At 40.7% G+C, this 15,365-nt stretch overlaps 1 protein-coding gene across 1 annotated transcript; it reads left to right on the top strand.

Moving 5' to 3' along the window:
* The first annotated feature begins 4,338 nt into the window (after positions 1-4,338).
* Positions 4,339-14,624, top strand: MMGT1 (membrane magnesium transporter 1). The gene is made up of 4 exons (XM_088465846.1): positions 4,339-4,484; positions 8,885-8,937; positions 9,932-10,035; positions 14,153-14,624. The coding sequence occupies exons 1-4, from the start codon at positions 4,406-4,408 to the stop codon at positions 14,313-14,315; spliced, it is 399 nt and encodes a 132-aa protein (XP_088321972.1). The 5' UTR covers positions 4,339-4,405; the 3' UTR covers positions 14,316-14,624.
* Positions 14,625-15,365: the final 741 nt, after the last annotated feature.

Below are 15,365 nucleotides of genomic sequence, written 5' to 3'. Positions count from 1 at the left end.
AAAAAAAGAATATTTTTATTGTTTGTGGAGCGCACTTTGAGGGTTACACCACCCTTTAACAGACAGACGCACGCTTTTCGCTGCTGCTTTGAGGATGCAAGTGCGGCTACAGCCCACACAATTCACAAAGACAGAAAAAAAAATAAGAATTTTTTTATTGTTTGTGGAGCGCACTTTGGGCCTGATTCAGACCCACTCGCGAGCGGCTGTCCACTCGCAAGTGGGTCGATGTTCTGGCTGAGCATGCGCATGACGGAGGGAGCTCCGTCGTGCGCATGCGCCAGACGCGACGAGCGAAGGAAAGTCCTTCGCTCGTTGTGTCCGATCAAAGGGGGCGTGCTGTCAATGTTGATTGACAGCACGCCCCCTTTGGTAGGCGTGCCGGGGGCGTGCCTCCCTGACGGGGGCGTTCCCACGGGAACGCCTCCCGTCAAAAGCCGGCCCACTGACATCACTATTGATGTCAGTGGGAGTGATTTTGGCCCTGATAGAGCCAAAATCACTCCGGAGCTTGCGGTTGAAAACCTCAACCGCAGGCTCTGGCTCGCAATTTCGATGGTCGCGATGGTCTCGACCATCGCGGCCATCAAAATGCACGCTCGTATAGCCTGTGGGTGGTGACCCACAGCTATACGAGCGTCCAGAAGGACGCTCCATTTTCATGGAGGCCGGCCCTCATTCAGAGCGTGCGCTCTGCTCAGAGCGTACGGCTCTGAATGAGGGCCTTTGAGGGTTACACCACCCTTTAACAGACAGGCGCACGCTTGGCACTACTTTGTTGATGCACGTGCGGCTACTGCGCACACAATTCACAAACACAGAAAATATTTTTTGTATTTGGTTTGGACTGGAGTGTACTTTGGGGGTTACAGCACCCTTTAACGGTCAAGCCAGCCGGCCCTTTACTTATGACACAGGCGCACGCTTGGCGCTGCTCCTTTGTTGATGCACGTGCGGCTATTGCGCACACAATTCACAAACACAGAAAATATTTTTTTATTTGGTTTGGACTGGAGTGTACTTTGGGGGTTACAGCACCCTTTAACGGTCAAGCCAGCCGGCCCTTTACTTATGACACAGGCGCACGCTTGGCACTACTTTGTTGATGCACGTGCGGCTACTGCACACACAATTCACAAACACAGAAAATATTTTTTTATTTTGTTTGGAGTGTACTTTGGGGGTTACAGCACCCTTTAACGGTCAAGCCAGCCGTCCCTTTACTTATGACACAGGCGCACGCTTGGCACTACTTTGTTGATGCACGTGCGGCTACTGCGCACACAATTCACAAACACAGAAAAAATATTATTTTTTTAGCACTTGGGGGGAGCACCCCTGATGGACAGAGCACCCCCTGGACAACACTACAGCACCCCTTTAGGACTGGGACACTGCACAGGACTTTGGAGTGGACACCGCCCCTATGGACAACTGACTGCACAACACAGTCCAGCCAGCCCCTATGGACTTTGAAGTAGTGGACACAGCCCCTATGGACAACAGCAGCACAGCGCAGCACAGCACAACACTACTCTGCACTACACTACACTACACAGCCCAGCCATCCCTAACTCCCACCCTCCCTCTTCACTGTCCACAGCCGAGTGAGAAAATGGCGCCGACGCGGGTACCTTATATAGGATCCAAAACCCGCGAGACCCGGAAGGCGGGATGATGACGTTTTGCCTCGATTTCAGATCCGAGTCAGGCGGGAAAAGTCGAGCCTGACTTGGATCTGCCTCGGATCGGGGGGGTTCGGATTTCAGAAATCCGAACCCGCTCACCCCTAATTTTAACCCTGGGAGCATGCATCGTCAGCGACATAGTGGGTACACACTAGACGATGTGCCCAATATGTTGTTCCGAACTGCCGGATCTGATGACATATAATCTAGTATATACCCACCATAATAGGGTTAAATTAAGTTGAGCCACTGGTCTCACAGAACTAGTTGCATAGGAAGCTAACTTCATCTTCATATGGTAATAGGACCAGCATAATTAGAGATTAATGGTACATGACACATACTGGAACACCTTTTTTATATGGATGCTGGCAGAAGCACTTTTTATACTAACCATTCATGTAAGCTATTTTTCAGCGTGGTGAGGCGATTCTAGGCAACATGTCCCCTGCAGATGCCCCTGGGAACTCCCCCTCCAGGATTCCCAAGAGGGAAGTCCCACAAAATCGGCAGCTATGACATTATAAAAGAAAAAGTGTTTGATTCTTGGGTGATGCTCAACTTTAAAAACAATAAAAAAAACATAGATACAAGCAAAAATATGATTAAAAAAATGCTTAAAAATGTATAATGCCATCTGGAATCCAACTACCTCCCTTTCTATGCTGAATCTATTTATAAAAATGGACACTATCTTTCCGATTTACTCGTAGAAGAATAGTGTGTTGTCTAAATCCTTATTGTAGCAAAACACATAATATTTCCGACCCACCCCATCTGTGTTAATTGGCTGTCAGGAGGGCATAATCAACAGAGTTTGTCTACATTTGAACCAAACACAGGGCCCGATTCAGAGCCGCTCGCTCTGAATCAGGGCCGGGCTTTTTTTTTGTGGAGCGGCCAGGATGATGGTCGCGATGGTCAAGACCATCGCGACCATCGGGCTTGCGACAAGACCCTTGTGGTAGGGTCTCGCCCATCGCAAGCCCCAGTGAGCTTTCGGCTCTAATAGAGCAGGAAGCTCTCCACTGACATCACTTATGATGTCAGTGGGGCCGCCCCCAAACAGCAGGCGTTCTCATGGGAATGCCTCCGTTTGGGCAGCCACCCCCCCCCGGCCTGCCCACCAAACGGGGCGAGCTGTCACTCAACATCAACAGCTCGCCCCCTTTGGAGCGAGACCCGGAGCGACCGTCGCTAGCCGAGTCTCGCGCACGATGGAGCCGGCTCCGTCATGCGCATGCGCTGTGGGCCACCATCGACCCGGTTGCGAGCGCTCAGCGCTTGCGACCGGGTCTGAATCAGGCCCACAGTACAAATGTTTACTTCAGGAGTATTGATGGCCATCAGTGGGTTAACCTCAATGGCATGAAACCATCAATTGGATGGTTTTCGTCCACCCATGGTCTGTTACTTTGCTGTTACTCACTGTGCAGCGGACCAATCAGAGTTGGAGGCAGGGTTTCGTAGGTCACATTGGGAGCGGAGCTATGCTTTGTATCCTGGCTCCAGGAAAAAAAAAACATTGGATCTCTGCCATTGATGGCAAAACTATCAGCCATCGATGGCCAACGGCCATCCCTATTCAGTAGATAGCTTTGGTTTATAAGCTGCAGTGGCAGGTTGTCTATTTTGAGTGTGGTGCTTATTTTGTGAAATATTTTAAAATGGAGCTAAAATGTTGCACAGGTATAAATTCTCCAAATAATTTTTGCTATATTTGTGGACAATTTAAAGTGAATTCGCAATGTCAGTCGATCACTCGGAAGCAAATGCAAGCTTATTATGTTTATTTCAGCTGCAATGTGGGTGATCAAGATAAAAGTTGGACACAACATTTGTGCTGTAAAACTTGCAAGAATAGGATTGGTTTTGCAGTTACTATGATCTGGCGTGAACCAGTCACTCAGAACAGGCCTGGCCAACCTGTGGCTCTCCAGTTGTGAAACTACAAGTCCCAGCATACCCACCCTCTATTAGCTCAAAAAAGAATGCTGGGATTTCACAACAGCTGGAGAGCCGCAGGTTGGCCAGGCCTGGTTTAACCCATTCTTGCAAGAGTTTTTTTTATTTAAAATGACGTTACTACGTATATGACACAAAACAAAAAAGTTATTTTGATTTCGAGATCCATTTCCATAAAAAAACAATTGTTCCCAGATGGGAACACTAGGATCGAACCGGATCATATTCTTTTTTTTCCCTTTTGGGAACACCAGGACAAGTAAAATGTTCCTATTTGGGAACAATAGAAAAAATGGGTTAAAAGGTTTAGAGGTGCACCGAGTATTGTGCCGATGCTTTTCCTCTTGCCTGTTCTGCACATCGTCTTCCATAATTGTGTAGTCTATGTCCGGCCTTAGGATAAATGTAGCACAATGCGTAAAAGTACCATGGGCCATAACAATGACTTGGATGAATTAATTTTCCTCTAATATCCCCTTCCCCCTGCCCCAAAATCAATCTAATATTTATCAAATATATATATCCATTCCCCGTCTCCCAAAAAAGAAGTGACTAGAGAAAGATGTGAACATTGTTTTGGTCCTATGAGCACTACTCTGAGATGACAAGTGACAATCACAACATGGCGACCAGACGCACGTGATTGGTTGGCGAACGTGGTGTGTAGTCACACGTCGGCGCAGCAATTAGACGTCACTGTTAGCGCCCGCCGGCTGCTGCTTCTGTATCGGGGAGTGGAGACGCTCCGGAACATGGCGTCTTCTATCTGGAAAGGGCTGGTCGGCGTCGGGCTCTTTGCCCTGGCACACGCCGCATTCTCAGCTGCTCAGCGTAAGTTTGGGACCTGCAGATCGCCGAGTAGTGCGGGCAGGAAGGTCAGAATGGGCGGCTTCAATGAGTCCGGCCCTCCCGGCCTGGGGTCGGCCCAGCTGTTTTCACTGAAGGAGGGTGTTCTACACCCGGCCCCCACATACAGCCCAGTACAGTTTTAGGAACACATACATGGGTGTGCGTGCGGTGTCAGAGGACTCCTCTGCACATTGTCACCTCCGTGTGGTAAACGGGGACCTGTTTCTTCCACACACAGGGCGCAGGCACGTATTACTGTATGAGGAGGAATCGCTCACACAAAATGCCCATATACTGTAGGCAGCACTTTACATTCATCTTCTGACACTATTGGAAAATGTAAATTAAGATCTTTGTGCAATGCCACTTGTATGCCAGGAGACAGCGGTGTTCTTTATACTGCTGAAGGTAACATATATAATGATGGTAGAATACTAAATGGGCTGGTTTAAGTATTAGTATTTTTTTTTTTATAGTAAAATGTCCTCCGATTCATTCTCTTGCTCTCTTCCCGATTCATTCTCTCCCCATCCCGTCCCCCCCCATTTCCGATCATTCTCTCCCCCTTGCCAAATTATTCTCTACCTCTGCTCCCCCACCCCCCGAATAAGCATCTTCCCTTCCCCCCTTCGTTACCCTACCATTCAGATTTATTCTTTCATTCTTTCCTTCAGATTCATTCCTCCTTTTCAGATTTAGTCTCCCTCGCCCCTTCAAATTCAGTTTCCCCCCTCCCCATTCGATTCGGTTGTAGTATAAAAGAAAGTTAAAAGGTCGACAATGTCTAGATAGACACCAAATGTTAGACTAGCAATAGGTTGACAGGGACTAAAGGTCGACATACTAAAGGTCAACATGGAAGGAGGTCGACAGGTGCGAAAGGTTGACACACAAATGGTCAAACATTTTATATATTTTTAGTTTTCTAACCCTAATCTTAACCCTAACACTCCCCTTGGTGCCTAGCCCTAACTGTCGGGGGTAAGTGCCTAACTCTGCGATAGGTGTCTAAAACTAGAAAAAAAAAAAATTGTATTGACCATTTTCGTGTTGACCTTTTGACCCAGTCGACCGTCTTCCATGTCGACCTTGTCTCTGTTGACCTACTGCCTGTCTAACCTCTGGTGTCGACCTTTTAACTGTCTACCTATAGTGCGGATACCATTTGATTCGGTGTCTCCCCTCCCCAGCCTGATAAGTCTGTTGTTCTCCTCTCCTCCCCTTTGTCCCTCTGATTTAGGGACATATTCAACATGGGAGTGAAAAGTCTGCGCTGGACTTTTCGCTCCACATCGGAGCTTTTATGGGGATAAAGTATCGGGCGCGTGCCCGCTTTATCCCCAAATTCAATTTAAAAGGAGCGAAAATGGGACCCGGCGAATTTGGATCTATGAAAAAAACGGGAATTTTCGGGAAATGTGCCTGGGACCCACCTTAAGATGTCCAGACATGAGGGATCACTATGGGTACCCCTGTTTTTGCCTGCTGAAGGAAGTTGGGGTTTGTAATAGCTGCGGCAGGTGCATATTTGCGGCCATGAAGAAGTGGTGAAGAGTAGCACTTAGAATTTTTTTTTAGGGATAAATAACTAGTCCTACCAAATTTGGGGAACACGAAAATCGGGGTAAGCATATTTTTAAGTTCCTAAAGTTATTTTAAAAAATTCTGCAAAAATGCACCTGCCACTACCACTAGCATTCTTTTAAACACGCATATTTGGGAACCCCCCCTGAATTCATTGTGTTGTTTAAAAAACGTGTTCCCCATTTATTTTTTTATTTTACCCCAAAATTAATAATTTTTTTGAGGTGTCCCTATTTTTTTTTTTCTTTAAACTTTTTTTTGACAGTTCATTTTTAGGGAGTATTCTCAGGGGTGCAGGCTATTTTTTTTTTTTTTTAAGCTTGCACCCCTAAACCGCAATTCTGCACTTTTTTTCGACACCTATTTCAGTGGTGAAAAGTTTTCCCCGTTGTTTTTCAAAGACTTTTTGAACCTGCGAAAAGTCCTTGAAATTGAATACTGGGATTATTGAAATAGGCGAAAGTGATGTCATCGGCGATAAGTTATCACCGATTCCGACATTTCGCTCCAAATTGAATATGGCCCATAGTCTCTTACTGCCCTTTCTCCATTCCTTCTGATTCATTATTTTTTCCCCTCCTTTCCAATTTATTCTCCTCTCCACAAGCCCTTACCCTTTGATTCATTTATTTCTCCCCTCCAATTCATGCTTCGATGTATTCTTGTCTTATCTTCTCCTCCAATTCAGTATCTCCTACTCTTCCCCTCCAATTCATTTTTGCCTTGTTGCAGATTCTTTTCTCTACTTACATCGACTTGCCTTTGATTCCTTGTCTTCTAAAAGCCTGTGTATTAAGGATACTGGCTTTCAACCTCTATACGCACCTACCTATACCTTCTAAACCCTGTCTATAAACCTCTAAAATTGACACTATTTGCGTACGCAGTCATACAGTAAAATAAAGACTTTAGACCTTGAACGTGTTCCAAAGCACAAAGTATTATTCAAGTAAAGTAGAGTCAGTTACACGCTGTGATCTAAGTACAATTTAGCGCAAAGAATTATACAGACCCAAGATACAGTTATACATTACGCACGCGCTCTGGACCAGATACCAGCATCAGCAAGAAACCTCCGGCAATCAGCATGAAGACTCCAGACTGGGGTCACAACACACACATTTAAACCCTAACCGAAACAGACAACACAATAGAGGAGTTTGTTGCTGATCCCATTGGTTCCCAGTGCGGGTGCATTTGTTACAGGGCATTTAACAGGTTGGTTCAAATGGACTCAGAACAGCCTCTATCAGCTTGTTGCCTCCTCTATTTCCCCTGCATGCAAATCTTGGCTGTTGGTTTCACAAAATACATTTTGGTGCTTTATATCTCTACGGTCCATAAGTTGAGAATGCATGTTGCGATCTTCACACCGATGATACCGGGAAGCTGTTGAGAGAGTGCGGATCAGTATAATATCAAACACGGCTTACTTATCACGTATTAAATCTTAGATACCAAAATAGTCTTTATTTCACAGCATTTGTAATAAATGTATAAAACTTGGATCTTATACTTTAAAGCTATGGAACATTTTATGTGAGTGTGCATAATGTAAGTATTAGGGGTTTGGGAAAAGACGCTAGTTAGGTTTATCTGATTTGGGGCAGATGTGCACGCATGCAGCTAATAAACAGCGTTCGCATGCAGGATATTGTGCATTCGCTACTGTACGTCATGTTAGCAGCGCAACTGTGCGTAATGTGCGGTGTTTATGCTTGAGATTCTATTTGTGATGGATTTAACATATATATATATATATATATATATATATATATATATATATATATATATATACATATACACACACATCTCATTCCTTAGATTATCAAACTGCAATGCAAATGTGTTATGGGCAGTGAGCTTCACTTCTCAAACAAGGTGGAGACTCCCAGCTGTGAAGCTGGGGTCATTCTGTCTGATAGTGAGACTAAAACCTGTTTAGGATTCAGACAAATTCAATTGTGTAGATCAATGTCTGGGTTATATTACATTTGCCACAACTATACTTGCCTATATACAGGGATTCCCAATTTGTATGTAAAACACTCACAGTATTCTGGTGTATTGTTAGTTGTTTTCCTAGTATACTGTGTTTAAGGTATCAAGGTTGTCCCTAGAATGGGCTTTGTGTACATCAGGGCATGATTTCTGGAAGGATTACTAAAAAGTGTTCTAATGCTAATAAGTCATTTTTTATGTACGTTAAACACTGTCGGTATGTGTCTGGGGAAGAGTGTTACTCTGTGATTTTGACAAAATGGCTTTGTGTGATCTATTTCTAAGATTGAGTCTTGTCGCCATTCGTGAGATGGCGTCGCGCAGATTCCGATTGTAAACAGATTCTGTCTCAGCTGATTATCCGGCTTTGACAGTATATATGCCCTGCAGCTTAGCTAACAGTTGGATCCAGGAAAAATCTGAAAAGTGGTCATCTCCACTAGCCTTTAAGAATAGAAGGGGGTTAAATTATTACATACATATTTATTTTTTGCAATGGTTTTTAGCAGATGGTAAATGTATTAAATCTAGTTTGTTCCATTAAGCACAGTGTCAATTGTGTTTACTGTATGAAACCTGTTCAGTCTATTATAAACACATTCAATAACTACCTTCAGTCAGAATAGAGAACCTTTTTCTTTGCATAGTTATATTCCTGCAGACACAGAAAGAAATTGAAACCAAGTGAACATGATCTATCAATGGCCAATTGATGTCAATGGTAGAAAGGATATTTCGTCATTACAAACTGATTAAACTCAAATCAAGCATCTCACTCTAAATGCCTTTTCTTACAGATCGTTCTTACATGCGATTGACTGAAAAGGAAGATGAGACGTTACCAATAGATGTAAGTTGGGTTTTCTTTGATAGGCCCCTACACACACAACGATGTTAGTAATAAACGATTTTCGTTCAGATTTTCCCTTGAAAAAGTGAGCGAAAATCATTTTACAAAGTAATTGGTTTTACTTTACATAATAAACGATTTTCTGTGTGTTGAAGGAAAAATGTTGCAACTTCTATTGAAATTCGTTCAGTTGTCCGGTCTAACTGAACTACAATCGACAAACGTGAATGCGCATGAACGACAATCGTTTATCGTTTTGGAACGAATGAAGGATAATGACGTCATTATAGTTAAATCGTTAAAAGATTGTTGTGTGTGTACGCACCTTAAGAATTTACTTGCCACTTCTTTTTTTTTTGGAAAACATTTGCTTTTACTAAAATATTCAAAGATGGCATAACAGCATATATTCAGTGGCTTGGGTACGGGATCCCGGTGGTCAGAATCCCGACGCCGGCATCTTGACTAGGTTAGAATGCTGACGCCCCCAGGTAAGTAAGCCTAACCTAATCCTCCCACCCCGGTGCCTAAACCTAACCTCCCTCCCCCTAGTGCCTAACCCCTAACCCTAGTACTTACCTTTGGCATTCCGGCGGTCAGGGTGCCAGCGTTGGTATTCTTACAAATGTTGGGATTCCAGCGTCTGCATTCTGACCGCATCCCATATTCAGTAATGCTGCAAATCAGGACCCAAAATAGAAAATACAGATGACACAGGGTGGCATAAAAAATGTAGTTAATCAGCAGCAAATGTATATAGACTCGTATTTGTACAGAAATAAATCCGAACCCCCAGGGTCAGTGTGCACATAGCCAATGGTAAAGCAATACTACTACTTGTAACTTTAATACAGATAGTCCGGCAGATCTATAGAAGTGCTTAAACCTTTTGATGATGAACGTGTAAACATTTTTATATTTTTTGGTAGGTTCTGAAAGAAAAATACACTGTAGGTGTGATCTCTCAATTGTTTATAATGTAATTTACTTGCAGATAGTTCTACAAACCTTGTTGGCGTTTGTAGTGGCCTGCTACGGCATAGTACATATCGCTGGAGAGTTTAAAGACATGGATGCTACTTCAGAATTAAGGAATAAGTATGCACTTTTATTTATACTGTGATGTTGGCTTTAACAGACTCATACAAAACAAGAATTGTATCTGCACAGACTAATGTCTTCTAAATTATTAATATGATCCGTCCCACTCATTTAGTAATTCCTATATATAAAATACTATGGAAGGGGTGCACCCAGGAACCAAATTAACTAGAAAAAAACAAAAGAACATGTTTCTACTTCAAGGCACTCACAGAATCATATCTTGTATAAATATTGTCCAATCATGATCTGGGAATCAAAAATAAAGACAAATGCCCAAATATAAAATATTACTTTTATGACATATCTTAAAAATTACAACCAAGTGAAATATGAAAACTACTTATTAAAAATTGTATATGAAAAATTAGTGACTTGTATTGTCGTCTTTGTATTAATTCTGATATTTTATTGACTATCCTTATTCTTATATTGTGTAATCCCACAGATGGGAGTCCTATATATCGTACAAACTTATTGAGAGAGTTTTAAACCATATGATAACTGGGTTCTGGAATATACTTAGTGATCCTACATTGATCCTCAAATATCGGGAGACTGGTGGCTGTTAATGAAACAATAGTCAATCTATTAATACTTCAGGTCCACCGTTATTTAATAGCTTAATAATAAAGCCATCAAGGATATCAAAATGCACTGAAACTCTTAATATTATATGTCTCTCACTGAAACCTACCATCGATATTCAAACAAACCTTAATATATTGTAGAAGTTAGGCGGTGTTGGTGCGCTACTGTGAAGTGAAAACTAGGGGTTGGGTAGGCTAATGTTGCTGCTTTAGACACTGGTGAGTTCCCCGTTATCACCAAGGAGAAATATGGTGGTTGTTGTAATTTGTCTATTTTGATAGCGCAAACATTGTGTATAGTGTATTCAAGAATGATGATGAGATTGTGATAAAATAAACAATTTATTTTAATGATCGGCTAAAACATGAATAGAGATAACATCGTATTTAAAAGTTAATAAATGATAGTTTTATATAATTATATTACTAATAACAGTGGCGTATAATATTACTACGTATGAGTGATGAATGAATAAATAGATCAATAAATAAATGGACCCTATGTAATACAGAAAATTAATATATGGGTTGCATGAATTTCTATAAAAATGGAATCAACTTGTCTCAGTTGTAATAGACACACTCCTGTCTATAAAATATCGGATAGCATGAATGGTACAGTCAGCATCTTGACAATGAGGATAGTAGGTGCGTGCACCCAACAACCATTGATAACTATCTGTTACATTGTACTCAACGCAGCAATCACCACAAGCTGTTCATCTATACCCTGACAAAGCAACTGATTTGGACTATTACAGGAAATTGACTTGGAAATCATTTGCACTATTGTACATCACCTACTATCCTCATTGTCAAGATACTGACTGTACCATTCATGCTATCCGATATTTTATAGACAGGAGTGTGTCTATTACAACTGAGACAAGTTCATTCCATTTTTATCCAATTCATGCAACCCATATATTAATTTTCTGTATTACATACAGTCCATTTATTTATCTTTTCATTTATTTATTGATCTATTTATTCATTCATCACTCATACGTAATATTATACACCATTGTTAGTTTTTATATAATTATATTACTAATCTCATTTATTAACGTTTAAATACGATGTTATCTCTATTCATGTTTTAGCCAATCATTAAAATAAATTGTTTTTTATCACAATCTCATCATTATTCTTCAATACACTATTCACAATGTTTGCGCTATCAAATTAGACACATTACAATAAAGACCGTAATATATAGACATTTCGTTTTTATCTATTGCGCTCATTTTGGACTGTTATCCATATTAATACGGGGCATAGTATCTAGATACTGTTTGAATATCAACGGTAGGTTTCTGTGAGAGACAGATAATACTGGTAAAAGAGTACCAGTGCATTTTGATATTCTTTGATGGCTTTATTATTAAGCTATTAAATAACTGTGGACCTGAAGTATTAATAGATTGACTATTGTTTCATTAACTAAGCTACCAGTCTCCCGATATTTGAGGATCAATGTAGGATCACTAGGTATATTTCAGAACCCAGTTATCATATGGTTTAAAACTTTCTCTTAACAAGTTTGTATTATATATATATATATATATATATATATATATATATATCTATCTATAAATCTCCATCTGTGGGATTACACAATATAAGAATAAGGATAGTCAATAAAATATCAGAAGTAATACATTGAATACAATACACGTCAAGTTTTCATATACAATTTTTAATAAGTTGTCATATTTCGCTTGCTTGTAATTTTTAAGATATGTAATAAAATAGAATTTTTAGCATTTGCCTTTATTCTTGATTCCCAGATCATGATTTAATAGACTCATGTAAGAATCAATTTACAGCTTAGATCTGTTTTTCATTTAGCTTTTGTCTCCGGTGAATTTATTCGTCTAGTGCTAGACAGAAGCGACAGCTGCTTTGGGTACAGTGAAGCATCATTATGTTACCCTAAGAATCTCTATGCTCTGTATGTAATATATAAATAATGGACCTAATTCATAGTTGCATACTGGGAAAGTTACACGTTTGGAAACATGCGGATCTCCGATTGTATTCCGAGTTTGCCGCATCTCTGCCACAGCACCGTCCCTATTCATCTGCTGGTGATAGTCTTCATTAAATCATCTGCACGCATTTGCACCAGCCCTATCCTTGGTGCAAGAAAGCGATCAGATTGCTGCATATGGTCATCTCTGAATAACCAGCTATTCTATCAGCATGCCCACGCCATGCCCCCAAAACACTGCTCCTACGTGAAGAAGTAACGCCTAGTCAGAGGTGGAGATGCAACCGATTCGTACAATCCTAAATTGCGTATGCAGCCCCGACACACGCACTCTATGAATCGCAGGATGCGTACGCAGACGGAATTACATGAGACTCTGAAAGAAGCAAAATGTCTGCTTCAGACTGCTTCCCTACCTTTCAGATGTGTCCATAAAATGCCAAATCTTGATGGTGGCCTCTGTGTAAGTGAAACATCATTGAGGATGTTTATAAAATGCACACACTAAAATCATGCTTGGACTTAGTGACCGTGCAGACTAGGTTAGATCATTGTTTTCATAAACATTACATTTTCTATAAAGTATACAATTAAATACTTAACCTTCAACCGTTTAGATGCAAGATATGCTTCCCTTTAATTTGTTTTCACATACGGTAATTAATTAATTTTTAATATTCACATTCATTTACCTTTACGTTTTAGAACTGGATGGTATTCCCTACTTTATGACCTGGCTAATTTACAAGTATTGAGGTGGGGAATGTTAGGGGAATAAGCATTTTTTAAATGTAATATTTCAGTGCGATATAATAGACATCCTTGCACAGTAATGGTGTCCACTTGGTGATAATAGTGATAGCTACAATAGGCCATAAAAAGAGCTGTGCTTTTTACAATTGGTGGGTTTAAGTGCAAGAGTAAAACAGTTTATTAGCACGACCAATTGTGACTAGCTAACCAAATCAACTACACAAGCGTCTTAGAGCTGCTTTGCCCTATTGGCTGCTTAGTCACACTATGAGATGTATACTTTGCTTGTTATGGAGGCACTGGATAATACTCCATGTCACATTTGTCGTGAGAGCTGCAGTAAAAAGGGCCTTTCCACATTCCTAGTAATTTACTAGCTTGCACATTGCCAAATGTAACTGTTCCTAAATATATTACCAACCTTCTGTGCTTTTCAACAATGTCTTTATTTTCTGACCCATTTTTCTGTTGCTTATAAATATGAAATACTGGTGCACAGAGCTCACCAGCATGACCAAACGAAGTCTCTGCTGCCGATACAATTACTTGGATGAAACGCACACATCGAAGTCTGAAAAATAACAGCAGTCTAGTCAAATTAAAACAGGATGGCTTGTACAAACCTTACATTAGAGTAGTCTAAAGGTGGGCCGTTCCTTTTTAACATTAAAACAAGCCGGCAAATTTATCTGGATTGGCCATTCCTGACCTGAATCTTTCATACAGTAATATAATTAAATTGTATTATTTTTTTTTTTTTTTCCCATTTTCCTCCAAGGACATTTGATACGTTAAGGAACCATCCGTCATTTTATATCTTCAATCACCGTGGACGGGTTATGTTCCAGTCACCTGACACAGAGGATTCTCCACAGAACCCAGCCGCGTTCACATCCACCGCACCACTGAAGCTACGGAAACTAGAAACAATGCAACGTTAAAAACAACTGATTTTTACAGATGCTTATAGGAGAGAACATTGTAATAACATGGGAGTCTGGGATGTAAACACTTCATTTTTATATATATATTTTTTTTCTTTTTTTCTGGGGCAATATTTATATTGATCTTCCAGACTTTATAAAATGAAAAAAAAGAGGACTTTCTTTGTACACTTATTGAAAAAGGACTGTATTGTGGACTAGCAATGCACTGTAACTTATTGCTACAATTATGCTGTAAAAGATGTCTTTTACCTTTGAAACATTAAATGAAAGCTGCAGCTCAATTAAATTCTCTGTAAAAAGTAAGTTTAATTTTTATTTAATTTTTTTAAAATTGGTTTAAACAATATCATATACAGATGTGAGTCAGAAATGCTGCTATTGAAAGAGTTCTGAACACCAACCAAGGAAACACAATAAATAATTCTGCTGCTTAGTGATCTTCTCTATGTCCCCGAGAGCGGCAGTTACTTACTTTGTGCCGCCTGTTGGAGTCACTGTTAGGAGCACTGCTACCCAACATCACTAGAACGGAATATCGGACAACTTCCATCCTGGCCAACACATCCCATATCTGTATGGAGTGAGAGAATGTTTTAAATAATGTTTAATTGCTGTATATGAGAGCTTCACTCCCAATATAACAGTTCCTACTTAGCGAGACGTTGTCTGGATTATGTCCTATTAAACAGCATAGATAATGTAACATAGAGGTTATACGGATGTTACCTTGGTTTATAACTGGTGTTTGTTTAGATCAAAACGGAAACAATCCCAGAGATTTTTTGTTTTGTTTCGAAAGCATTCTTTAAATTTGCTGAGCAGCGATTGCAATAAAGTATAATTTAGTAATAGACTATACACATCAGCTGGTAAAGTGTATAGTGTCCAAAGACGTGCCATTTTGGGCATTTTACTTCCAGAATAAGCTGGGGGGGGGACCTTGGAACAAATGGCCTTTTCCTTTACGACGTGGCAAAGTTCTTTAAAGAGGGAATACAGCTGTATTTGGGTGGGAATAACCAGCTTTCCTCATGCCATAAATCA

Source organism: Taudactylus pleione, unplaced genomic scaffold (assembly GCF_031769625.1).
Source record: "Taudactylus pleione unplaced genomic scaffold, aTauple2 ptg000064l, whole genome shotgun sequence".
In the NCBI taxonomy this organism is placed as follows: Eukaryota; Metazoa; Chordata; class Amphibia; order Anura; family Myobatrachidae; genus Taudactylus; species Taudactylus pleione.
This window is presented reverse-complemented; position numbering and strand designations above follow the sequence as displayed.